The sequence below is a fragment of the Bombina bombina genome, chromosome 1, assembly GCF_027579735.1.
Source record: "Bombina bombina isolate aBomBom1 chromosome 1, aBomBom1.pri, whole genome shotgun sequence".
NCBI lineage: Eukaryota > Metazoa > Chordata > Amphibia > Anura > Bombinatoridae > Bombina > Bombina bombina.
The window spans coordinates 1,499,120,934-1,499,148,641 of record NC_069499.1 but is presented as its reverse complement, the minus strand read 5'-3'; the positions used below and the strand labels follow the sequence as shown (position 1 = coordinate 1,499,148,641).

The 27,708-nt window shown below is 42.2% G+C and overlaps 1 protein-coding gene across 1 annotated transcript in view; it reads left to right on the top strand.

The window, feature by feature from the left end:
* CEP112 (centrosomal protein 112) overlaps positions 1 to 27,708 on the top strand; it is a 1,492,843-nt gene that overhangs the window by 1,367,613 nt on the left and 97,522 nt on the right. The window contains exon 26 of the mRNA XM_053707805.1: positions 1,100 to 1,189. Within this exon, the coding sequence (XP_053563780.1) occupies positions 1,100 to 1,189 (90 nt within the window). The remainder of the gene's footprint in view (positions 1 to 1,099; positions 1,190 to 27,708) is intronic.

The following is a 27,708-nucleotide window of genomic DNA, read 5'->3' as shown; positions in this document are numbered from 1 at the left end:
TTTTGCTCTCTCTCTATCCCTCCTCTTTTGAGCTTTCTCTCTCCTGTCTGCATGGCCCTGCCAATGTCACACCCGGCCCCACCCACGTCACACACGACCCCATCAGCGCCACGCCCAGCCTCACCCGTGTCACGTCCGGCCCCATCGCGCCCGCGTCATGCCCGGCCCCACCCCCGTCACGCAGGTCGGCCCAGGCCCAGATGCCAGGTCAGTGTGTTGAAGGCCAGGTGTGTTTGTGCTCGCGCTGGTTCTACTGCGCATGACAGCTTCAGACACACTTGGCCTTTTATATTATAGGATTGGAGAGTATGGGAGCTACAAGGTATCCTGATACCAAGCTGTTCTTCAAAATGTGTTGCCACCATGAAATCCATCTGCCCTCGGTACAAACCTAATTGATGTAGACAAAATACCCTTTGGAAGCAATTCTACAGAAATGAACTTGTCAAGTTGGGTAGGGATCATAAATAAATTTTTATAGCCCATGGCAATATTCAGAGTAGTAGTACAATTGATTCCATAAGCATGTCAGAATGTTACAATCATTTATTAAAGGAACACTAAAGTCAAAATTAAACTTTCATGATTCAGATAGAGCATGCAATTGTAAACAACTTTTCTATTCACTACCATTATCAAAACGTGCACAGTCTAATTATATGCACACTTTGAGGCGTCAGCTCCTACTGAGCATGTGCAAGAATTCACAATATATATACGCATATGAGTTTTGTGATTGGCCGGTGGCAGTCACATGTTGCAAGTGGAAGGGAAATTCATCTAAGTTTCAAATTGTTCAGAGAAAAACTTTAATGCATTTGCTTTGTCTTTTTATTATGCATTTGTTGAGTGTGTAATTCTGCTGTATTTATTGGTCCATTAAGAAAGAAGAAAATACGTTTAAAGCAAAATAAACAGTTGTGTTTAATTACATTTATCGTCTCTGTCTTCTGTCAGGTGACACTATGTAGTATGTGAATTCATTAACATGAGTCTATCGTCTTCATACAGAATCCAGAGTAGGTTAAACTGGCCACAGTAAAATATTTGCTGTAGATTTCTAATATTTTGTTGCTTTTTTGTTTCTTTCTGTTTGCAGCTTTTGAAAGATGAAGTTGAAAACTATTGCACTCAGCTCCGATCAGCCGAAAAACAGCTTCAGGAGAGAGAACTGTCAATGCAGGAACAGGTAATATTCTCCACTTTTGCCCCCTGGTCAGAAATGCCCAGCGTTGTCTTTTATCTCATTGCATTGCTTCTGACTAGATCTCCAGCTCTGTAAACCTTTCCATTTTATCTTAATAAAAAAGAATTAAACTGTCTGGGCCCTGTAGGCATCCCAGATTTCCGATGTCCTTGATATTAGGATTTTTGTTTTCCAATTATTTGAGTTGCTCTGTAATTATGAACCCGATACTAGGGACTTTCTGGCGTAATAAAACTGTAAGACTCTTATAACCAATGGAATCTATTTAATTCATTTTGATTTGTATAAAAACTTGCCCCGAAAATATTACCTAGTGTTTTTTCAGCATGTTTATTTGTTTTTAAATTATGTTGTTTTAATATTAAAGAAATAAATGAAACATTTTAATTCATTTCTATAAAGTATTTTAGTTTTTATAAAGGACATGTTATAACCTAGGTTTTCCCCTGATCTATCTCTTCTTCTGAGGACATTTAGGGACTGATATATAAAAGACAATAAAGTGTCCACAGACTATACTATGCAAATAATAGTTAGTGGAATATGACAACGTTAAAGTAACTAACAAACAGGGTTTCTATGTTTGGAAAATGTCAGTGTTTCAACACTTTATTGCTTGTTTTTTTTATCTGTCCTTAATTGTCCTCTCCAAAAGGGAGATAAGGAGAAACCTAGGTTCCAATGTGGGCCATTACTTTGTAGAAACTCAGGAGAACTGGACATTTCCCACAATTTTCAAATTTAAATTACAGGTAAAGGGGAAAAGGCAATTGTTTTCTTTGTTTTGTTTTTTTTTCCTTCACATAATTAAGCATTTAATATTACACTTGCAAACTGTTTGTCTCCGTATTGCTAAATTAAAGTATAATAACACCCTTGTAATGCCTATATCATTGTAGTATAGCACAAATGCAGATGCCAGTCCTGATTTGCTCATGTGTTTTCAAAGATCAGCATTGGATTGCGGCTCCTGAGCAGACAGGAACATATGTTGTTAACCCCCTTGCTGGAGGTTAAACTCATAGTTAAAGGGACAGTCTACACCAGAATTTTTATTGTTTTAAAAGATAGATAATACATTTATTACCTATTCCCTAGTTGGCATAACCAACACAGTTATATTAATAAACGTTTTACCTCTGTGATTACCTTGTATATAAGCCTCTACAGACTGCCCCCTTATTTCAGTTTTTTTGACAGACATGCAGTTTAGCCAATCAGTGCTTACTCCTAGATAACTCCACATACGTGAGCACATTGTTATCTATATGACTCACATGAACTAACACCCTCTAGTGGTGAAAAACTGTCAAAATGCATTCAGCTTAGAAGCGGCCTTCTAAGAAATTAGCATATGAGCCTCCTAGATTTAGCTTTCAACTAAGAATACCAAGAGAACAAAGCAAAATTGGTGATAAAAGTAAATTGGAAAGTTGTTTAAAATGACATGCAATCATGAAATAACAATGAACACTTTAGAATATTTTGTTATTGCAGTATTGCGTCCCTTTAAATCAACATAACCACTTTAGATGGTTTATTTTGCCTTTTTTTGGATGATCGGTTGCAATATATGACCCTTCTCTTATAGCGGTGAATTTTCTCTTTTGCTTTGTATTTTTTTCAATTACATTTAATCTTTTGTATTAACTTGAGATTATATAATCTCCTTTATTTATGTTTCCAATCTTCCTAAATTGCTATTTGAAATGTAAAGATTCCCAATTTAGCAAATTTGATAATAGAAGTAAATTGGAAAGTTGTTTAAAATTGTATGTTCTATCTGAAGCATGAAAGTTTTTAATTTTGACTTTACTGATCCTTTAATTGTTGTTTTTATAATCTCCGTTGCTGTGGCCAATTAGAGACAGATATAAATGAGCCCCTGGATTTATCAAGCAATCACTGTGCAGCATGTAAGAGGGTAAAATAACAATTCCATTATATCCTGTGTAGGGGCAGTGGAAAAACTACAATTTTCAGATTTAAATTTCAAGAAAATAAACAACTATTTTTTTAGAATTAAATTTAGAGTTGAGTGTCTTTTGGTTATTGAAGGTAACATTTATTTTAAAGGCATAGTCATGTAGTTTTATTGAATACCTTTTTGTATGCCTAGTTTAAAGTTAAATGCAACATTCCTAAAGAAAATCCCCCCAGCTATGTAAATATGCTGATGATGGGTATAATGGCAGAAGGAATGTTCTTATAATTGTATTCACTGTCAATATGAATGGGCAATGATGGTTTAATACCTGTATGTTAAAGGTTGACCTTTACAGTAGCTGTTACTGAGCACGTATCCGTCAGAACAATGTTTACTCGTCAACCAAAAAAAGCGTCATTTTTACTACACATATTTGTGTCATAAAGCTGATTTCTCTTTTATGTCGTTATTTTTTCTAAATGCAGCTTTATTTCAAGATGCCGTATAACTTTACTGCCTGAGATAAGCAGGGCCAGACAAAGGTCAAGTTTAGCGAGACAGACTGTCTGAGGCTTTCCTTGTTCAGGACTCTAAACAGCAGGCTCCTGGTTATCGGTTATAAACTGTCCTGTGTCAGGCCAAGGAGTACACGACTCTTGTAGACTCCTTTGTGTTTTCATTGCTTTACGCTGCGCTTTGCCCTGAAAAAACAAGCATATTAATAGTGGAAATACAATACTTACTCAAGAAAACTGCATATAAGTCTATGTTGTTCTTGGTAGTTTATTTGTCCAGAAGAGAAAACACCATTTGGCAATTTAGCTTTTCAGACCAAAGGTTTTATTAGACATGAATATGATGCATTACGTTTAAAGGGACATAAAAAATGAGGTTTAAATGCACAGAATTTTTGCAATATACAAAATGGCAGCAACAAGATTCTAATATGACAGTCCCGTCAGTCCCATCAGTCCCATGAGTGCAAACTACAGATGCTTGAAGTGACAGTGATCTGTAAGGTATCCTTATTCTTAAACATAAAAAATGACATAGGGCTGGGTAGCACAATAAAATTACTCATTCTACAACGATACATAAAAGAGGTTAAACAACAATTAATATAAGAGGAGGAGCTGCTCCAAAGAGCTCACAATCCTACAGAGTTATTCTCGTTTCACAGGATGTGATCAATCTCTTACGTGCACAGGACGGCACAGTGTTGTCCCCGGGTTTCCCTGTTGTGCACAGAGGATACCACCATGGCATTCTCTTGTTCACTGCATTATTCTTTAATGGTAGAACTTGGAGGGTCCATTGGTTCTTTCTCATTCTTAGTATCTAGAAAGTGGTTCCGATGTGGTGACAGTGTGTATGATGGAGTCATATGAAATAAAAAAAGGTCTAAATGCAGAGACACGTGCTGGAGCAGGTTTGTATCCCTTTCCCAGTACTGCTTAGAGGGATATGCATTAACTCTTTTGAAATGGAAATCAATGACAACAAAAGCAACCAGGAAGTGTTAAACGATCTAACAGACCCCTATATATCCATCTTTATTACCTAAAGGTGCAAAGGACCCCTAATTTGTAAGTGGAGCATCCATCCTTTAAATGAGGGATCATTTGTAGCCCAAGGATGCACCTGATCCCGGCCCCTCTGTACAAGGAAGATCTTCAATGGAGGTGAAGGTTTTTTGGAGCCCAAGTCTCTCCCTCTAGTTTATTTATAGGAGAGTGAGATCTTCTCTCCTTTGAATGAGGGTAGTTACACATCAGAGAGATTTTTCATAAGGTGGAATTTTTTTTTTTAGACCTTTTAAAAAATCCCTATAAAGCAAAAAGAGACATAAACATGGAAATGAACTACTTATTCACTAAAGACATTGTACATCTGTCAGGACTTACCTCCTAACAATTCCACAACGGGTTCCTACTTCTGGTTTCCTCCACATAGAACACCAAAATCTGTTTTCTGCTGCGGCTGCTTTTTCCCTTGGCACGCGCGAACGCTCGCTACTCTAATTTAAAGGGAAAGCCTGAAGAAACAGTTTTATTACTGAGAAACATGTTGCTTCAAGACTTTGTGTTTTATATGCCTGTAACAATAGTGCAAACTCATAAATATGATCAATTTATAGTTATGTGGCTAACAGAAATAAAAAGTATGGCAATCAAATATAATAATGTATTAAAGGGATATCAAAGTCAATTTGAAACTAAAACTAGTACATTTGATAATAAAAGTTGATTGTTAAGTCTCAAGTTGCAAGGAGACGAAGCTGGATTTTCTACAATACCAGAAGACAACTCATCATCACGACCTACTAGAGTTAAAGGGACTCTATACTCTAATAACTATAAAGCAATACATTTTATAAGCCTCATTTTACATGCAACAAGAAATATGACTTCATTGTCTCATTCATTTTGAAAGATGAGACTTAGGTTTGTAGTGCTGCGACTTCAGACTACCAGAGTAAACAAGGTTACTTCATAAACCTTAAAATTATTTATAATTTATTTATAGTATATATCAGCAATTAAGAATTGCAAAAGGTCTGCCTACAAAATAAATGTCTTAAAGGGACATAAAAGAAATTGCTTTCCAATTTACTTCAGTTATCAAATTCGCTTTGTTGTTTTTATAGTATTCTTTTATTAAGAGCATACATAGGTATGTTTCTTGATTACTATATAGCAGTAAACACTGCTGCCATCTAGTGCTCTTGAAAAGTATATAATTAAAACATTCTTGCAAAACTGCTGCCATATAGTGTTGCAGACACGTGCACGCCTCTTAGCCTACCTACCTGCTTTTATATAGTAAAGTATAGTATCTAGAAATCGATAATAGAAGTAAATTGGTAAATTTAGTAATTTGTGTAAGTTCACCATTCTTGGTGCAGACAGAACGTTTCTTCATAAATGGAAAGAGTCCACAGCTGCATTCATTACTTTTGGGAATTTAGAACTTGGCCACCAGGAGGAGGCAGACACCCCAGCCAAAGGCTTAAATACTCCTCCCACACTATATGGCAGAGTAGTACTCTTCGGCATGGGACTGGAGTTTTAAGTAGTCCTGTCAGCCTCTCAGTGAGAGCATGGGTGAAAGTTAGGGTTCCGGAGATGCAGGGAGAGTCTTTCTGCGAAACCATCCCGACTCATATTAACAGTTCAACAAGCAATCAGCGTTGACGAGTTTCGCTGCCTGCTTTTTTCTCTCAAGTCCATGGCAGAGGTGACGCTACTATCTGTCACACTTGAAGGGCCGTGTTCCTGTTCCACGGCGTAGATTCCGGTAGGATCGTTTCATTTTACTTTCATCCTGGATGTATTGTAATTTCAACTGTTTATCCGAGAGGGGCTACAACCTTTCAGGGATAACTTTAACATAGGGTCTCAGTGAGGCTCCTTTTTGTATCTAGGAATCAAGGGTTAATATCTCCTGAGGGGGATTATTGAACAGGGGGGTTTATAATCATGTTTGTTATGTGATTCTGTCTGCTACTGTGTAGTGTTGCTTCGGCTCATGGCTATTTTGGAACATAACGGCCTATGTCTAGTGACATGGCCTTTTCGGTTGGGCATGCTTTTGCATGGACTGCGCGGTTTACCTTGTGACCCCATTTCCGTTTTCCTGACTGCATGGCGACGGAGAAATCCTGGTCTGCTGGTGTCTGGTTCTCTGGAGGTGGCAGTGTCCCAGTTATGGAGGATTCTTGGAGACGGATGTCTCTGATTCAGACTCTACTTCTTGCAAAGAATATGAATTGGCCTGGGTGATACATGCCCATCAGTTATGTTCTGTATGCCGTTTTAGAGTGCTCTGTTCCTCTGGATCGGGGAATCGGGTGCCCACTGAGCCATCTGTCTCTGGGGATTCTATTTCTCACGAGACAAGTTCCCTACCATCAACTCTTACTACGCATGCAGGTAACCCAAACGCTACTTATCCTTTCTAGGAGGTGTGGCCTGTTCCCAACTGAGGTTACCACACGGTTCCGCATGGTCATATCTTTGGCGCTGGCCCATCTGCACCTCCCGGGAGTGTGCTTATGATATTGTCCGTGTTTCGTTAACTGGGGGCTCGTCAGGCTTGGGATCGCCTGGTCCAATTCAGCCTTCTGGGGGAGCGACTGCCCCTAAGGCCTCAGGGGGTCAACCTTCTGGGCCGGTGTTTCCTTTAGTCCTGGCGGAGGTATGTTGCGCCTTTCGTTATAGACTGGCACGTTTTTGGTGTTGCTGGAGGATCCCACTCTTAATGGGTCTGGGGATTCTCAGTCTTACTCTTAGACTGGCTTGCATACATAGACATAAGGGGATGAAGTAATCTTCTTATAGTGTTTGTTATTTGTGTATCCTTTTCCAGTTCTGAGCTTGGAAGTCTCGGACCCCTGTTGGGCTGGTCCTGCGGGTCTGTCCGTTCTTCCTGGGTGGTAAACTACGGGTTGCCTTATCTTTTATTTTCATCTGGTGAGGATGCTTTTTATTTGGCTTAAAGCTCATGTTGTGATGTGATGTTTCCTTCGGGAACTTTCCTCTCCGGAATTGATACTCACAATTTTGTTTGCTCTGTTTACAAAAGTCTTCCCAGGTTTTTTCCCTGTTTTGTTTGCCATGTGCTGCTGGCAGCCATTTTACTCACCTCTCTTGCTGACTATGGTGCATTGTGGGTGTTGTTGCTCATTTCCTGCACTTCCTTTTATGGCCAGACTGGTGTGCATCATCCGTGTGAGACAGGACGCAGTCTCAGAATTGTGATGTCATCACTTACTATTTAAAGGGCCTCTGTTCAGTATGCTTTGCCTTTGCGTTGTCTCAGACCTGTTTGTGAGAGTTCCTGTGTATTACCTGGCTGCCTGACGTCCTTCCTGGTTCCTGATCCCTGGCTTGTTCCTGACTCTGCTGTTTTCCTTGTTCCTGATTCCGGCTCGTCTGACTATTCGCTTTGGCTCCTGACTCGGCTCGTCTGACTACCAGCTCTGGTTTTGACTCCTGGCTTGTTATTTGACGTCTGGACTTTTTATTATTTTTTGCTATTAATAAAGGTGTAATTATTTTTGCACTTCTCGTCTCAGTCTGATTCCTGGCACCCTGACATTACGCAAAGGCCATGAATCCTGATAGTGCTAATAATCCACCTTTACCTGCCATCATTTCCAGTATGGATGTACAGGATCACCGCTTGGATCAATTTGCACTAGCCCTGCAAACCCTGCTGACTCGCACTGCACATTTGGACCAAAGTGTCCCGCAAGTTATGGCTGCTCCTGTTTCCGCTGCTGCACCTATGCCTACCAGGAACATGTCCGGTTCTGCACCTCTACCTCAGCGATATGGAGGTGATCCTATTCAGTGCAGAGGGTTTTTGAACCAGGTGGGCATTTACTTTGAGATGTTACCTCAGGCGTTTCCCTCTGACAGAGATAAGGTGGGAGAATAATAAACCTGTGATTTCAAATTAACCTGAATTTGTGGCCTCCTTTCGAAGGGTATTTGATGTTCCAGCTCGCTCCTCCTCTGCTGCTAAACGACTCATGTCCATTCAGCAAGGTACAAAATCTGTTGCTCAGTATGCTATTGGGTTCCGTACGCTTGCTGCAGAGGTAGGTTGGAACAATGAAGCCCTTGTTGCCGCCTTCTTTCATGGGCTCTCTAATGCGATTAAAGATGAAGTTGCTGCCAAAGATTTACCAGAGGATCTCGAGGCATTGGTGTCTTTTTTTATCCTAATTGATATCAGACTCAGAGAGAGGCCCTCTTTCAAGGAGCGCTTGCGGAAGCCTGCTGTTCCGTTGTCGCCTACGTGTTCATCCCACCCATGCCTCCCTTTCCTCCCATGCCTCCTGGTCCTGAGTAACCAGGTACTGCTGAGCCGATGCAGTTGGGATTCACGCGTCTCTCCGCGGCGGAGAGGGCCTTTAGGAGGAGGGAGGGGCTCTGCCTCTATTGTGAGTTACAGGGCCACCTTTTGAAGTCTTGTCCTACACGCTCACACCTAAGGTCCTGACCTTGGGTGGTTTATCCTCGTCCCCGGAACCGCTTAAGGAGAAACCTTTGGTCACAGTTGTCCTTTCCTGGGTGGACTCCTCCATAGTCACTCAGACTCTTGTTGACTCTGGTGCTGCGGGCTATTTCATTGACAGTGCTTTTGTATCAAAGCACTCCATTCCTGTTTTGCCTCGGTCCGTTCCGCTTGCTATTGAGGCCATTGATGGCAGGCCCCTTCAGCCCGCACTCGTTACTCACGAAACTGCTCCGTTGTCCATGGCTGTTGGGGCTCTCCATTTTGAAACCCTCCAGTTCCAGGTGATAAACTCTCCGCATTTTCCAGTTGTTCTGGGTTATCCCTGGCTCCAAAAGCACAATCCCAGTCTCGACTGGCGCAGGTCCGAAATTTTGTCGTGGTCCCCGCAGTGTATTTCCACTTGTCTTCGGAAACCAGTTAAAGTCTTGTGCACTTCTTCGGTATCTCAATTGCCAGAGGAGTACCGAGAGTTCCTAGACGTTTTTGACAAGGTGCATGCCGGTACATTGCCTCCTCATCGGTCTTACGATTGTTCCATAGACCTGTAACCCGGAGCCATTCCTCCTCGGGGCCAAGTGTACCCTCTGTCTGTTGCAGAGAATTGTGCTATGGAGGAGTATGTTGCCGATACTCTGTCGCGGGAGATCATCCGCAAATCCTGCTCTCCTGCAGGGGCTGGCTTCTTCTTTGTGAAGAAAAAGGGTGGCGAGTTAAGATCATGCATCGATTATCGGGGTCTTAATCGTTTTACCATTAAGAATGCTTACCCTATTCCGTTCATTACGGAACTTTTTGACCGCCTCAAGGGAGCTACGGTCTTTACTAAACTTGATTTGAGAGGAGCGTACAATCTTGTTAGGATTAAGGAGGGCCACGAATGGAAAACAGCATTTAACACCAGGAGCGGGCATTATGAGTATCTTGTAATGCCCTTTGGCCTATGTAATGCTCCTGCTGTTTTTCAGGAATTTATTAATGATGTCCTACGAGATATGTTGCAACAGTGTGTTGTGGTGTACTTAGACGACATCCTCATACACTCACCCACACTTGAGGCTCATCGTTCTGATGTTACACGGGTTCTTCAGAGACTACGTGAGAATGGCCTGTTTTGTAAACTCGAGAAATGTGAGTTCCATCAGTCTCAAGTAACCTTCCTAGGTTATGTTATCTCCGTTGCAGAGTTCTCCATGGATCCTGACAAGTTATCTGCAGTAGCCTCGCCCAGTTGATCTTCGGTCTATTTAACGTTTTTTGGGGTTCGCCAATTACTATAGAAAGTTTATTAAAAACTTTTCTTCCTTTGTCAAACTTATCACAGACATGACCCGTAAAGAGAATGATCCACTCCATTGGTCACCTACTGCCATTAAGGCCTTTGATAGTCTTAAGACTGCCTTTGCTGCCGCTTCAGTTCTGGCTCATCCTAACCCTGTCCTGCCTTTCGTTCTTGAGGTTGATGCGTCTGAGACTGGAGTTGGTGCCCTCTTGTCTCAATGTCCTACACCTGATGGTTCCTTGCATCCGTGTGGTTTCTTCTCTAAGAAATTGTCTCCAGCGGAGTGCAATTATGAAATTGGCGACAGGGAATTACTGGCCATAATTTTGGCACTCAAGGAATGGAGGCATCTTCTCGAGGGTACTAGCGTGCCAGTGCTCATTCTTACTGGCCACAAGAATTTAACTTATCTATCTGAAGCAAAACGTTTGTCGCCCGACAGGCCAGATGGGCGCTATTTTTGTCTCGGTTTAATTATGTGGTCTCCTACATGCCTGGTAGTAAGAATGTTAGGGCTGATGCCCCCTCTCGACAATTTTCGCCTCTGTCCAAGGAGGAGTCTGTACCTACTCCTGTTATACCTCCTGACCATATTTTGGCTACCATATGTACTAATTTGACTTCTCCCTTGGGAGAGGAGATCCTGGCTGCACAACCCAATGCACCTCCTGAGAAACCTAGTGGTAAGTGTTTTGTTCCTGAGAATCTTCGAACTAAACTTTTGCACACTTACCCCTATCCTAAAGCCGCAGTTCACCCAGGCAAGAACCAAATGATTTGGTCTGTCACTCGACAATTCTGGTGGCCAGGTCTTCATTCTGATGTTGCTTCGTATGTTGCCTCCTGCTCAGTTTGTGCACAGAATAAGACTCCTCGACGTCTTCCTGTGGGTCTTCTTCAACCTATTGCTAATGGTGAGCGTCCTTGGACACATCTTTCCATGGACTTCATTGTCAAGCTCCCTGTTTCCAATGGCAATACTTTTATCCTTATGGTGGTTGACCGCTTTTCTAAAATGTCACATTGCATTCCCTTGATGAAGCTGCCTACTGCTCAGGAGCTTGCTTCAATTTTTGCCCGGGAGGTCTTCCGTTTACATGGGTTACCCAAGGAGATAGTGTCGGACCGGGGTAGCCAGTTTGTCTCCAGATTTTGGCGTTCCTTTTGTGCTCAAATGGGGATCCAGCTTTTCTTCTCCTCGGCATATCACCCTCAATCCAATGGGGCTGCGGAACGGTCTAATCAAGCTCTGGAACAGTTCCTCCGTTGCTATGTCTCAGATCACCACAATAATTGGTATGAACTTTTACTTTGGGCAGAGTTTGCTCGTAATAGTGCTATTAATGCTTCCTCCAAGTTATCCATGGCGAATTATGGGTTTCAACCATCCTTGTTGCCCGATTCATTCATGTCTCGGGGTATTCCTGTTTTTGAGGAGCATCTCCAGCAACTCCGTTCCACGTGGGTGCAGATTCAGGATTGCCTTCATCGTTCTATGCAGCGCCAAAAGTTCTAGGCTGATCGTAGGCGTCTGCCCGCACCTTCCTACTAGGTTGGTGAGAGAGTTTGGCTGTCCTCCCGCAACTTGAACCTTCGTGTGCCTTCCAATAAATTGGCTCCCCGTTATGTTGGTCCTTTTCGAATACTCCGACGGATTAATCCTGTGGCTTATTCGCTTCACCTTCCTCCTGCTATGCGCATCTCCAATGTTTTTCATGTCTCCCTTTTGAATCCATTGGTTTGTAATCGGTTTACCACTGTGTTGCCTCGTCCCCATCCTATCTTTGTTGACAACCATGAGGAGTATGAGGTCAGCAGCATTATGGACTCTCATATGTCCAGGGGCTGTGTACAGTATTTGGTTCACTGGAGGGGCTACGGTCCGGAGGAGCGTTCTTGGGTTCCCTCCTCTGATGTTCATGCTCCCGCCCTCCTACGTGCCTTCCATGCCCGTTTCCCCAATAAGCCTTTTGTCCTCCCGCAGGGGAGGGGTCGTTGAGGGGAGGGTACTGTCAGGGTTTTTTCCTTGTTTTGTTTGCCATGTGCTGCTGGCAGCCATTTTACTCACCTCTTTTGCTGACTATGGTGCATTGTGGGGGATGATGCTTATTTCCTGCACTTACTTTTATGGCCTGACTGGTGTGCATCATCCGTGTGAGACAGGATGCAGTCTCAGAATTGTGATGTCATCACTTATTATTTAAAGGGCCTCTGTTCAGTATACTTTGCCTTTGCGTTGTCTCAGACCTGTTTGTGAGAGTTCCTGTGTATTACCTGGCTGCCTGACGTCCTTCCTGGTTCCTGATCCCTGGCTTGTTCCTGACTCTGCTGTTTTCCTTGTTCCTGATTCCGGCTCATCTGACTATTCGCTTTGGCTCCTGACTCGGCTCGTCTGACTACCAGCTCTGGTTTTGACTCCTGGCTTGTTATTTGACTTGTGAACTTTTTATTACTTTTTGCTATTAATAAAGGTGTGATTATTTTTGCACTTCTCGTCTCAGTCTGATTCCTGGCACCCTGACAAGTCTGTCTGGCTGTTCTTTATCCCTCCATCGGGGGAGACTCTATGTGGCCTTGACAGTGCTGGGTCCCTTGGTTTCAGGCTGGTCCTGACTGGGTACAAATCCTTCTGTCTTTGAGGCCTAGTTCAGACACGTGGCACCCTTTTATGTCCGGTTGGTCCGGTGAGGGCTCCCAGTGATCACAATATGATTGTGTGATTGTCTTGTTTTACAAGCTTTAACTAGCATCCTGAGACGACTTGAGGGTCTGTGGTGGCTTAGGGGCATGGGGGATTGGTTCAGTCCTCATTTGCCTTTCAATCGAGTGGGCCGGGACTCCGTTCAGATCCACTGCGACATGCTCAGTCGTTTCCAAATTTTTTGGGAACTAGAGTGTTCTTTCCCGTTGAGGGTTGGAGGCTTGGAGGATTTAGGTCCTTCATACCGCCCTTCTTATGGTTTTGCCTTTCTGGAAGTGTCCTTTAGGACTTATTCCTTTTAGAGGTTCTCTTCCTTTGGGTCGAGACTTTCTGGACTTCGTCCGATTTTTGTGGCGGCTTTGGTCGCTTAATTAGGAAGTGAAGGCCGTGAGGCTCTGTTTTCCTTCGGGAGTTAGTCGTCTCCATATCAGGGGCAATAGGAGGTATTGTCTCTTTTTCCAAGCTTTTTGCTTAGGGGATGTTTTTCTTCCTGGATTCGGGATGCTTTGCATTCTTCTCCCCTGGTTGTGGTCCTCTGTAACGTTAATCTGAAAAGATTATGGAGACTAGCCTTTCTTCTACTCTCTTTTGTGTGACTCTGTTCTCGTTTTCATTTCCCATAGTGCTGCCCTTGGGGCCTTTTTGGCTCTAGAGAAATTGTGTGACTTTGTCGCAGCCTAGTACCTTGCTGGGGGGGGGGGGGGGTGTTGACCTCCAGCTAAGGGTGTTCTCTTCCCTTTGGGCCTGGAATTATGAGTAAGTTCTGTACTCGTTCCGGGTCTGGAGTTCTTATCTTGGATCATTCTTGGATGTCTGGAGACTTATGATACGATGGACTGGTCGGAACGACCCAGTTTTTTTTTCAGGGACCCTATGTTGCGATATAGGGGCTAGCGAATTGGGCTTGCAAGCAGGTAGGCCAGAGTTCTCATCCACCTTCGGGTACTGGTTATAAACTTTAAGGCCTGACTTGTCCTTCGGACGGAGTGTGCTCCTCTATGGTGAGTTTTTTTCTCTGTTGGGTCAACAGTGGTGTCTGGATGATTTTTCATTCGGTCCGTGTTTTGATCATACTATGGCTTCATGTGTTGTGGACATGTACGCTGTTCTTATCTGTGCCCTTCCCTTTGGAGGGGATAGTTTATCTTCCTTATGAGTTGGGATTTCCTGTCTCTGGAGGGTCCTTGTCCTGCCCTGTTTGTAGGAGGTTGGATCGGGTGGCCTAGTTCTGTAAGGGTCTAAGAGAGTTGTGACAGGTGTTCCTACCGATCTATTGCACTTTTCTCTGTTCCAGGTCCTAGGGGGTTCTCCTTGGGAGTGCCTTATTTTAGAGAAGCAGATTGGGTTGGCACCCGAGCTCTTTTGGGGTGGGTGAGCCCCCTGGGGATTGTGGTTGGGGTCTTCTGTCCCCCTGTCTATCAGACATGTCTGTCGCTTGGGCTGGTCTGGTGTTGGAGCAGGATCTGAGATCTGTTGCTCTGCTATTTCGTCCTCGGAGCATTCGAGGTACAGTAAGCCTTTTTGAGGTTTCTCCTTTCTCCACATTCAAGATTTGTGGGAAGAACTGGCGGCTCTTAGATAGCCTGCAATGCTATCCGCTGGTTAGTGGATACTTAGCAATCTGAAGGATCCTATCTTCAGTTGCTTTCTACTTGACCTGCAAGTATTTAAGTTTCAGAGTAATTTTTACAATTTTACAATTTTTGTAGCATGCAGTGTTTTTGCTTCAGGTGTTGTTCGTCAGACCTATCTGAGCTTGCTGCACAAGATTTCGTTCTGAATATTTCAGTATTCTGAGATACCTTTTTGCGACTTGGGGACCTTCGTCTTCAGTTGCTTCCTAGAGTGCGGTTGCACTGTGTTAGTGTCTCTTGGAGGCTGTTGACTCAGTCGAGTCTAGTTCCTGCAGTCTCTAGCAAGGCTGTGGACTATCTGCGGGTCAGTGTCCTTGGGTCTTTTACTTTTTTTCAAAGTTGTTCTCGGCTTCGGGTGAAGCAGGATTTTGTTGGGTAGGGGTGTTCAGGCCAGGTGCCCTCTGAATGGGCCGCCTCTTGTACCCTCCCGTTTTTGCATTCAGTGTCCTCTATAGCTTGGGTATTGTTTTCCCAAAAGTAATGAATGCAGCTGTGGACTCTTTCCATTTATGAAAAAAAACATAAATTATGCTCCCCGTCCGTATTTTTTCTGTGGGGCGGCCGTAATTGTTGTTCTTCTGGCACCTTTTCACCCTGATGTTTCTTCTGCTGTTTCTTGTTCCTCAGCAGAATGACTGGGGGATGAGGGAAGTGGGAGGAGTATTTAAGCCTTTGGCTGGGGTGTCTTTGCCTCCTCCTGGTGGCCAGGTTCTAAATTCCCAAAAGTAATGAATGCAGCTGTGGACTCTTTCCATCTGAAGAAAAGAAAATTATCAGGTAAGCATAATTTAAGTTTTTATGAAAGAGTTAGCATCACTGATGTAAAAAATAGAGGACAGTCCAAAAGACAGCAGCACTCACCATATCCAAAAAATGCAGAAATGTATTGAAACACCAAGTTGCACAGAATAACAAAGTTTTGGACCTCAGTCCTTAATCATGTCAGTCACTGTGCACCTTGGTGTTTCAATAAATTTCTGCATTTTTTGGATATGGTGAGTGCTGCTGTCTTTTGGACTGTCTGATTTGCATTGGGGACCTGGTGTGGAGCCCCTGACAGAATTGCACCTTTTTTGTCTGTTGTGCTGACTTTTGGCTGTTGTGCTGACTGTAAAAAATGGAGGAGTCACAGTCAGAGCCATTAAAAGCTGGCATAATTTATCCAATGCTATGGTAATGAAAGGCAAAACTGAGAGGCACTCTAGACTCTTGTAATCAATTCTATTTCACCCCCTGAGTTTTATTAGAGGAATTATTGGATTCATGTGCCCATAACTTTTTTTTTTTCTTTAAAGACAGTTTTGATCTCCTTTAATCCACTTAACAAAACCTGACTGTTTCATCTGTTATATTAGTAAATGCTGTTAAGGTGCACTTAGACTTCTGGGTCAGATGGGGTCATGCACAGATTCTTACAGATAGCCTTTAGGTTCCTTGTTGAGAATGAACATACCCCGAGGATTATATAATGAGACACCTGAAGTTGACTGAGCTGTGCTTTTCAATAAAAAGATAAATACAATTAAATAGTAGTAATATTGCTGTTGCTGTTATACTGGTTCAAGTATTTTTACAAAATGATGCAGTTGTTTTTGTGATGCAAAATGCCCTTGTTTAAAGGGGGCATTAAAGTTAATCGTTCATATAAACATGAGAAATTAATAACCGGATTACAAAAGATTTGCAAATACAAAATCATGTTTTACAGACATTTTAAACTATCATTTTGTTATTTTGCACACCAGGGACACACCACTTGAGAACTGTTGTCTTATCTCATTGAGGCTAATTAAGGACAGCTATAGATAAGCTTATGCAAATATCCACCAATCTATGTACCGCATGATGACCTTCTGACATGCTGCACATAATAAAGAAAGTTCTCTTTGAGACAGGAGAAAGAAAAAAATATATTATTAAACACATAGGTAAAGTCCTGATCAGGGGCATTGGTGATTGGTGGCTACATGCAACTGCCGCTCCTGTTTGGTTAACCAGACATGGTAGCTGCAGTACTTATGGTTCTCAAGCAGGACTTTACCCATGGATTATACAAAAAATAAAATTGCAAAAAAAGACTTATGTACAATATAGTCAAATGGTGTTTGGTTGTCTCTGTGGGCTCTATAAGTTACTGTTTAATGGCAATGAGGTATAGATTCTAAAGAAAGCCTATGTATCAGTTTACCAGCTGCAGTGCACATTTATCTCCTACAGCAGTGGGCTAGACAGGTCTCCCTATCTTACTGCTCTTGAGTATAAACTTCATCTGAGTTTGACATCTTGCACTTGAGAGCCATTTGTAGTGAATTGTGATTCATTCACTAAAGCTCTCTTCCCTGGTGACTAAGTGGTTAATGATAGCTCCACATCTGCACTTCAGCCATTTGTAAACAGCTTGAGGAAGACAAGAGAAGATAGGGGGGTTTCAGCCCTTAAGTTAGGCTTTCAGGGTCAAACCCAGGTCAAACTGTGTTTCCTTTAAACACCGATGACCTTAAGGAGGATATCATTTCAAAGCGGTTAAAAGTGCTGATGACACATAATCTATGGAGACATGAGACAGACAAATGTGTTCGATCAAAGGAACAGAGCCCCAAAACTCTACTGTAGAACCAGTCATGTAGACAAGGAACACGTGTGCCAACAGGTCTGGGTGCTTATCAAAGAGTGAGGACAGTTTAGAGTTGGGTCCTTTGGTGATAGCCAATTGATGCTAGAACGTCTAAGCATCTATCAGACCTCTAATACTGGGAATATGCAGTAAACTACATCAGTCACTATGTTCATGTATGTTTCAGAAATTAATTACTGTACTGGGAAACATCTGCATCCAAACTATGGCAATTAGCAAAGTTGGCATTATTTTGTAGTCTAGTCGCACCTCTTGAAAAGCTTGTTGTGTTTTTTTTATCTTATACCGTTTGATGTGGCCAATTACACACAGATATAAATAATCTCCAAAATATATCAGCCAATCCTGTTGAACACTTTACCCCTTTAAATTGTGTAATTTGCTAAGTCATGCCTCCTTGTATACTTCCTATTATAAGTGGTCATTATTCACTTTACTGTGCAGTTATTTAGATGGAGCTAAGAAAGTGTGTACAGTATACACACAGGTGAAAACATGTTCTTGGTACCAAGCTTTAAAGCACTTAAAGGGACATTAAACACTTTGGGATGGTATTATAAAATACATAGAAATACAATCTCTGTAATATATTTTCATTATTTATTTTGTCCCCTTTTCCTCTAATTCTATTCTGAAATTATGAGCTTTTTAGTTCCTGTTAGAAATGGAAGTGCAGAGCACTGTTATATTCCACACAGCCATTGGCTGCACACTCTAGTGACCTATTTATAACTGTCTCTAATTGGCCACTGCAGTGAAAGTAACCTAAGTTACAACATGGCAGCTTCCATTGTTTTATAGACACTATAACTTTACACTTATTTTATCAATATTTAAACAGCTAATGAAAATTTTAAAAAAATACATCTACATGTTATTCTCAGACTATTCTTTTCTTTTAAATTCATTATTCTATCTAATATTTATTTAGTGTTTAATGTTCTTTTAATCATGTCTTACATTATTAACCTTTTGGTAACCACAGATGAAAGCATTGACCCTGTTTGTTGACCAAGAGGTTAAGTCTGGCATAGTATTGTCCTTCGTATTGTAAGAAGTAGTCTGTCATAGATACAAATAATTTGACCACCCTGCTTGCTAGCACAGATAGTGATCACTATTCACACATATTTCCAGTAGTCTCAAAAGTCCTCATAGTTTGTGATAAGTGTGTTTGACTTGCACGTTTTCTCATGTGACGAGTCATCCCCCAGCTAACTCAGGATAGAGTTTCCAGGCTTTGCTCAGTGACAGCCAGTATGGGGATCCCAGAGATCCTCTATGCACACTGTGAGGGCGATTTATCAAGCTGAGGCGGACAGGGGCGAACATACGCGCCCATGTCCGCCACAGCTCGCCTCTGGAGGGCTGAATTCCCCTGGCAGAATTCAGCATTGCACACGAGCGCTATTTTGCGCTCGCGTGCAATCCTGCCCGTGCACAGCCAATCATGTGTGGGCAGGAGCTGTCAATCTCCCCTATCGGACTAGACTACGAAGATTGCATTTTGTTAAAAACGGTGTGCAGGTTTTCTTGTGAGAACCTGCAGCCGTAGTGGGTCGAAAGACTTGCAAAGCCTTTGATAAATTGACCCCTTTATATTTACTTACATAGATGCTGTTTTTTTTATGCCTCTGTGAACAAAGTCAAAATATACGATGCCCCAATATGTGCTGTGGTGATGGCGTTATTGAGAGGCATGAAAGGGACGAGAATTTACTTCTTTTATCAATTTTTTTTTTCTTTGTTCTCTTGCATATGTAGGTATTTTCAGCAGCAGCAGTGCACTACTGGTAACTAGCTGGTGATTGGTGGTTACATACGTATATCTCTTGTCATTGGCTCATCAGATTTTTTCAGCTATTCGTAGAGACTGATTACTGTTTTGCGTTTAACCCATTTTCATAGGTTAAACCAATAATTCTATACAAGTAATTAAAAAATCCTCTAACATATTAGAGCATTTTCTTTTTGTGCTTTTATGTTTAAATAAATAGAGAGGCTGGGGTGCCTCCATTATACTTAAAGGGACATTGTTCGGTAAAAATGTTGTCCCAATTAATTTTACCTGTTGAAGTGTTTTAAACTGTTTACAAATAATACCTTTTACCTTTATTTTGACATTTGAAACAACTGATTTTGCCTTTGAAATTGCCACCTGTACTAAATTTGTCAGTACCACAGTATTGTATGGCAGCAGAAGAGGGGCATAGCCCATTTGAAAGGGTGTTTCTATGTCATATTTGAATACAATGTCTTTCTATCAGCTCCATCCTTAAATACTTTTTCCCTTTAATTTTCTGTAATATAGAAACATATTTTAATTTTATATTATTTAAAATAATCAGTATAGGTCGGTTTGTAAAAAATGTAATACACTCCAGCAGCTAAAATAGATAATTGGGAACACGTTTGGAGAGAAACAAAATACAGTACACTATCCCTTTAAAGTCTATACCTGAGCAGCAATCCATTGCAGCTCCTAAGCTGGACATAGCTGATGATTGTCAGCTACGCCCACACCTGATTGTCTGTCAATATCCAGCTCAGGATCTACAGTGCAAAACCACTCCAGGGCCGACTTTAACTATGTGTTTATCTTCTTTTTGGGGCATGCAGTTCAATAATAAAATGCTGTTGTGCATTTGAACATTTTACCATTAACACTTTTATGTCCCTCTAACCTATGTGTGGATAATGTTTGTGCTGCAACATGTTGAGTATAATTTGTCATTTAATAGTTAAACATTCAGGCTGCTACCAATCTAAATGAAAAGCAAGTGAGAAAGTGAAGAACTCATAAATAGCCGCTGTATATATTACTGTCATCCAATGCTGCTCCGTTAGGAATCTTATCTGGCCCTCATACAAAAGCATAGCTTACCGAGTTGGCTGCCAATGTACCTTTGCGGTATTCCTGAGACCTCTCAGGTTCGTTCCAGATCCCCATATGCTATTTTGGGAAGTCATTATTTCAGTGATCCAGAAATTCCTTTATCCCAGAGCGCTGGCTGCTCTCCTAGCCCTGTGCACTAGGGATAACTGACAAGAACCGCTATAAAGGAAATTCATCTTACGCGGTCACTCAGTCCTTAGCTCCTTAAAGCTGCTGGAGTGTATTAAATTGTTTACAAGTAGCTCCTTTAGCCTTATTTTGAAATTTTAAATGACTTATTTTGCTTGTTGAAACCAACACCTCTACTGAAAATTCCAGTACCACAGTATTCTATGGCAGCATAAGTGAGAGTGAGACAGAGCCCAGCCCATTTGAAAGGGAGTTCCTATGGTATCTTTGCATACAATGAGATCATGCATTGCATTTCCCCTTTATTATTCTGGAACATAGAAACAAGTTTTAATTCCTTTATCCCAGAATGCTGGCTGCTCTCCTAACCCTGTGCACTTTGGATAATTTACAAGAACCGATATAAAGGCAATTGGTTTTCTGCGGTCACTCAGTCCTTGGCTCATTGAAGACACCAGTGCTGGGTTTAGTTGCTAGGTTCAGAGGAGTATTTTAAAAGTAATAGTCTGTTTTCTTAGCCAATGCCAACAAAATGCAGTGTCTACTTTGCCTTTTATACTAAATCCACCAAACTTCAGGAAGTTTTATATATATATATATATATACACACAGTACCTATTTGATTTAAATAAATATTTTATCTTATTGGGCTCAATGTTTATGTTTCTTATGTTTCTTTTATAAGCGGTTAACATTATTTGTGTGTAGGGATGCACCGAAATTTCGGCCGCAGAAAGTTTCGGCCGAAAATTGCATTTTTGGCTGTTTCGGTTTTCGTTTTTTTTGCCTGTTATTTTCGGTAAAATTATTTTGTAGCATGTTTCAAATTTGATGCTAGCCTATAGCTGCTGTTTAAGTTTATTACTTTACTTTCTGTTCTGCATATAATGAGTTTTCTAGGACTATAATTGGTAAAAAAAAAAAAAAACCCTGTTAAATTTGATTATGTTACATAGAACTAAATGAAGAATAATACAGTATATTGATATTTATAATTGTTTTAAGTAGGGATGCACCAAAATTTTGGTCACAGAAACATTTTGGCCGAAAATGGTATTCTTTTTTGCCTGTTTTTTTTTTCTTGGCTCTAATTATGCAAAAAAAAAAAAAAAACACTAAAAAAAAATAAATTTGAAAATAATTTGAAAAAATACATTTTCGGTATCAGTTTCGGGTTTTCGGCCAAGTGCATCCTGGATTTTCGGATTCGGTTTCGGTCCAGAATTTCCATTTCGGTGCATCACTATTTGTGTGTACAATGGTCCTTTAAAAGCACTGCAGGAAAATATAAAATGTACTCTACCCTTATGCTATACATTCAAAGAGTTTGACCATTGTGCTCCATTCCATCAGAAAACACGTTTTTTGGTTGTTTCTGTTTCATGGGGCCTTCAGCTCTTGTAAACCCTTGTTGGCCTGTGCCATGCAGCTTTTTTGAGTATAAAACAGAATTTATGCTTACCTGATAAATTACTTTCTCTTGTGGTGTATCCAGTCCACGGATTCATCCTTTACTTGTGGGATATTCTCCTTCCTAAAAGGAAGTGGCAAAGAGAGCACACAGCAGAGCTGTTCATATAGCTCCCCCTCTAGCTCCACCCCCCAGTCATTCGACCGAAGGTTAGGAAGAAAAAGGAGAAGCCATAGGGTGCAGTGGTGACTGTAGTTTAAACTAAAAATCTACCTGACTAATAGCCAGGGCGGGCCATGGAGTGGATGCGCCACAAGAGAAAGTAATTTATCAGGTAAGCATAAATTCTGTTTTCTCTTGTAAGGTGTATCCAGTCCACGGATTCATCCTTTACTTGTGGGATACCAATACCAAAGCTTTAGGACACGGATGAAGGGAGGGAACAAGACAGGTACCTTAAACGGAAGGCACCACTGCTTGTAAAACCTTTCTCCCAAAAATAGCCGACTCAGAGAAACCACGCGTAGATAGAATTAGGTGTTCAATCTCCAAGCAGTCAGACATAGAGAAATTAGATTTGGATGTTTGAAAGGACCTTGAAGTAGAAGGTCCTGCCTCATTGGCAGAGTCCATGGTGGAACGGATGACATGTCCACCAGGTCTGCATACCAAGTCCTGCGTGGCCACGCAGGCGCTATCAGAATCACAGACGCCCTCTCCTGCTTGATTCTAGCTGCGGCCATGCCTGAAGAGCGTTCAATATCGCCCTCAGTTCCAGAATGTTTATCGGGAGAAGAGCTTCTTCCCGAGACCATAAGCCCTGAGCTTTCAGACTGCACCCCAGCCCAATAGACTGGCGTCGGTCGTTAAGATGATCCACTCTGGTCTGCGGAAACACATTCCCTGAGACAGGTGATCCTGAGACAACCACCAGAGAAGAGAATCTCTGGTCTCCTGGTCCAACTGTATTTGAGGAGACAAATCTGCATAATCCCCATTCCACTGTTTGAGCATGCATAATTGCAGTGGTCTGAGGTGTATCCGTGCAAAAGGGACTATGTCCATTGCCGCTACCATTAGTCCGATTGTCTCCATGCACTGAGCTACAGATGGCCGAGGAATGGAATGAAGAGCTTGGCAAGTAGTTAAAAGTTTTAATTTTCTGACCTCCGTCAGAAATATTTTAATTTCTACCGAGTCTAGTAGAGTTCCTAGGAAGGGAACTCTTGTGAGGGGGGAGAGAGAACTCTTTTTGATGTTCACCTTCCACCCGTGAGACCTCAGAAAGGCCACTACAATTTCCGTGTGAGATTTGGCTCTTTGGAAAGTCGACGCCTGAATTAAGATGTCGTCTAGATAAGGCGCCACTGCTATGCCCCGCGGTCTTAGATCCGCCAGGAGGGACCCTAGCACTTTTGTGAAAATTCTGGGAGCGGTGGCCAACCCGAAAGGAAGAGCCACAAACTAATAATGCTGATCCAGAAAAGCAAACCTGAGAAACTGGTGATGATCTTTGTGGATAGGAATGTGTAGGTACGCATCCTTTAGATCCACGGTAGTCATATATTGACCCTCCTGGATCATTGGTAGGATTGTCCGAATGGTCTCCATCTTGAATGATGGGACTCTGAGGAACTTGTTTAGAATTTTGAGATCCAGGATTGGTCTGAAAGTTCCTTCTTTTTTGGGAACCACAAACAGGTTTGAGTAAAACCACAGCCCTTGTTCCGCTATTGGAACTGGGTGGATCACTCCCATTGTATGTAGGTCTTCTACACAGCGTAAGAACACCTCTTTCTTTGTCATGTCTGAAGACAGACGAGAAATATGGAACCTTCTCCTTGGAAGGGAGTCCTTGAATTCTAGAAGATATCCCTGGGATACAATCTCTAAGGCCCAGGGATCGTGTACGTCTCTTGCCCAGGCCTGAGCGAAGAGAGAGAGTCTGCCCCCCACTAGATCCGGTTCCGGATCGGGGGCTACCCCTTCATGCTGTCTTGGAGGCAGCTGCAGGCTTCTTGGCCTGTTTACCCTTGTTCCAGCCCTGGTAAGGTTTCCAGGCTGCCCTGGGTTGTGAAGTGTTACCCTCTTGCTTTGCAGCAGGGGAGGAGGAAGCAAGACCGCTCCTGAAATTTCGAAAGGAACGAAAATTATTTTGTTTGTTTTTTGTCTTAAAAGACTTGTCCTGAGGGAGAGCATGGCCTTTTCCCCCAGTGATTTCTGAGATAATCTCTTTCAATTCAGGCCCAAAAAGGGTCTTTCATTTGAAAGGGATGTTCAGTAGTTTGGATTTCTACGACACATCGGCCGACCAGGACTTCAGCCATAGCGCCCTGCGCGCCAGAATGGCGAAACCTGAATTATTTGCCGCTAACTTAGCTAGTTGGAAAGCGGCATCTGTGATAAAAGAATTAGCCAGCTTAAGAGCCTTAATTCTGTCCATAATGTCCTCATATAAGGTCTCCGTCTGGAGCGCCTCTTCTAGCGCCTCGAACCAGAAAGCAGCTGCAGTAGTTACAGGAACAATGCACGCTATAGGTTGGAGAAGAAAACCTTGTTGAACAAAAAATTTCTTAAGTAAACCCTCTAATTTTTTTCTTAAAAAAAAAAGAGTTAGACGCACTAGAGGTGCTTGGCGTCGCTTGAGCGGGCGTAACTGGTTGTGACACTTGGGGAGAGGATAACGGGCTAACCTCATTAACTTCTGTCTGAGAATCATCTTGGGCCACATTTTTAAGTGCAACAATCTGTTCTTTAAAATGTATAGACATATCAATACAAGTGGGACACATTCTGAGAGGGGGTTCCACCATGGCTTCTAAACACATTGAACAAGGATTTTCCTTAGTGTCAGACATGTTTAACAGACTAGTTTTAAGACAAACAGGCTTAGAAAACACTTTAATCAAGTAAAAACACACTTTGCAAAAAAAGGTTACTGTGCCTTTAAGAGATAAAAAAGGCACACAATTTTCCAAAACAGTGAAAAATGCAGCAAACTTTTCTAAATTTTCACAGTATGTACCTTAAGCATTGGTAAGATTGCACAACTAGCAAGAAAAACGATTAACCCCTTAATGCCCAAACCGGATCAATAGCAAGCTAACAACCGGTTAAAACGACTTCAGCACCTTGCCACAGCTCTGCTGTGGCCCTACCTGCCCTTAGGGACCAGATTTGTGGGGAAAAAGCTTCTTATAGGCCCTCAAACAGCAGCAGGACCCTCCATTTTGAACAGCCTGAAGATCTAGTCAGTCTAACTGCGCATCTGAGGTGCGAAATTAGGCCCCTCCCACCTTACTCCGGTGTTGTGAGGCCTAAAGAAACACTCCTAAGTGTTCTATTAATAGCCATGTGGGTAGCAACTCCTGAAAGAAACCCCAAAGGAGCCTCAAAGTGTTTCAAAAAACAATTTTATGAGTAAAAACCGTTTGTCATAAAATAGTGTCAACCAGCCTAAATTAGCCCTGTCCTGTAAGCTTGTAATTCCATACTTAGTCTCTGAATAAAGCTTACCCTTCCCTCATGGGGATCTCACCAGTCCTTTTCTAGCATTATCACAGTCTTGTCTAGAAATAAATGACTGAACATACCTTAGTGCAGCCTGACCTGCAAACCGTTCCCCCCAACTGAAGTTTTCTGGTACTCCTCAGTCCTTTGTGGGAACAGCAGTGGATTTTAGTTACAACCTGCTAAAATCATTTTCCTCCCTGCAGAAATCTTCATCTCTTTTCTGCAGGAGAGTAAATAGTACAAACCGGTACCATTTAAAAATAACAAACTTTTGCTTGTAGAACAAAAACTACAAATCTAACACCACATTCACTTTACCCTTCCGGAGAGGGACCCTATTGCTTAGAGCCGGCAATGAGAATGACTGGGGGGTGGAGCTAGAGGGGGAGCTATATGGACAGCTCTGCTGTGTGCTCTCTTTGCCACTTCCTGTTAGAATCCGTGGACTGGATACACCTTACAAGAGAAATTTGGCTATTGAAAAACAATTGCTGCAATTGTGTTATTGCTCTCAGATTTATTTTTACACTCAACTAGTATGTTTACTTTTTACTGTCCCTTTAAATTTACCAACTTTGCAGTTCCTCAGAATGTTCACACTAGATACTATCATATATACCATTCCCTTCTGTGCAGATATTCATATATCTTGTGGGCATTCTTCTCTATGTACTAAGCAGCAATCACCGCTTTGAAGTCTTGAGTGCAGCAATGTAAAAAGCAGCGCTCATGTGGATTCTGCTTCCTACCGGTCCACCACCTTTGAGGTGAAGGAGATAAATCCGCTGCCCACATGTACAATAATACACGTACGTACAGTGTCTGTTGCCCACTAGCCACAAACACAGACGCACAGGCTTCCAAGTCCGCACATTAGTACATCTGGCCCATTGTGTTGATTTATTTCAGTGTTGTCAATTGCATGAGATTGCATCTGAAACAAAAGGTAGACTTTGCAGCAGAACAATCAAATAAGCAGGTTATTATGGTACTGATCACATCTACTGATGGGTTACACAACCTCACTCTCTCTGTTCCGCTTTATAACACCCACACAAAATGAAATATTGTATTTTTCATTCTAGTCTGTTAAAGGGACACTGAACCCAAATTTTTAATTTCGTGATTCAGATAGAGCATGCAATTTTAAACAACTTTCTAATTTACTCCTATTATCAATTTTTCTTCGTTCTCTTGCTTTCTTTATTTGAAAAAGAAGGCATTTAAGCTATTTTTTTGGTTCTGAACGAATGGAAGCACTTGTTTATTGGTAGGTGAATTTACCCACCCATCAGCAAGAACAACACAGTGTGTTCACCAAAAATGGTCCGGCATCTAAACTTACATTCTTGCATTTCAAATAAAGATACCAAGAGAATGAAAAGAATTGGATAATAGGAGTAAATTAGAAAGTTTCTTAAAATTGCTTGCTCTATCTGAATCACAATAGAAAATAAATTGGGTTCAGTGTCCCTTTAACTATAGGAGAATTACAGGTGCTTGTTCACCAAGTTATATATATTATTTTATTATTCTGCTGTTGCAGTATAAGGCTCAGGACACTCAGATGCAACAATATACAATCAAATATATACATAGATACCACCAACAAAGACCTCCTTTATCTGTAGCAACAGCTATGCCAAGCTCACACCCCAAGGCAGCCACAGATATGCCAAGCTCACACCCCAAGGCAGCCACAGATATGCCATGCTCACACCCCAAGGCAGCCACAGATATGCCAAGCTCACAACCCAAGGCAGCCACAGATATGCCAAGCTCACACCCCAAAGCAGCCACAGATATGCCATGCTCACACCCCAAGGCAGCCACAGATATGCCAAGCTCACACCCCAAGGCAGCCACAGATATGCCAAGCTCACACCCCAAGGCAGCCACAGATATGCCATGCTCACACCCCAAGGCAGTCACAGATATGCCACGCTCGCACCCAAGGCAGCCACAGATATGCCACGCTCGCACCCAAGGCAGCCACAGATATGCCATGCTCACACCCCAAGGCAGCCACAGATATGCCATACTCACACCCCAAGGCAGCCACAGATATGCCAAGCTCACATCCCATGGCAGCCACAGATATGCCACGCTCACACCCAAGGCAGCCACAGATATGCCATGCTCACATCCCATGGCAGCCACAGATATGCCACGCTCACACCCAAGGCAGCCACAGATATGCCATGCTCACATCCCATGGCAGCCACAGATATGCCAAGCTCACATCCCATGCCAGCCACAGATATGCCAAGCTCACATCCCATGGCAGCCACAGATATGCCACGCTCACACCCCAAGGCAGCCACAGATATGTCACGCTCACACCCCAAG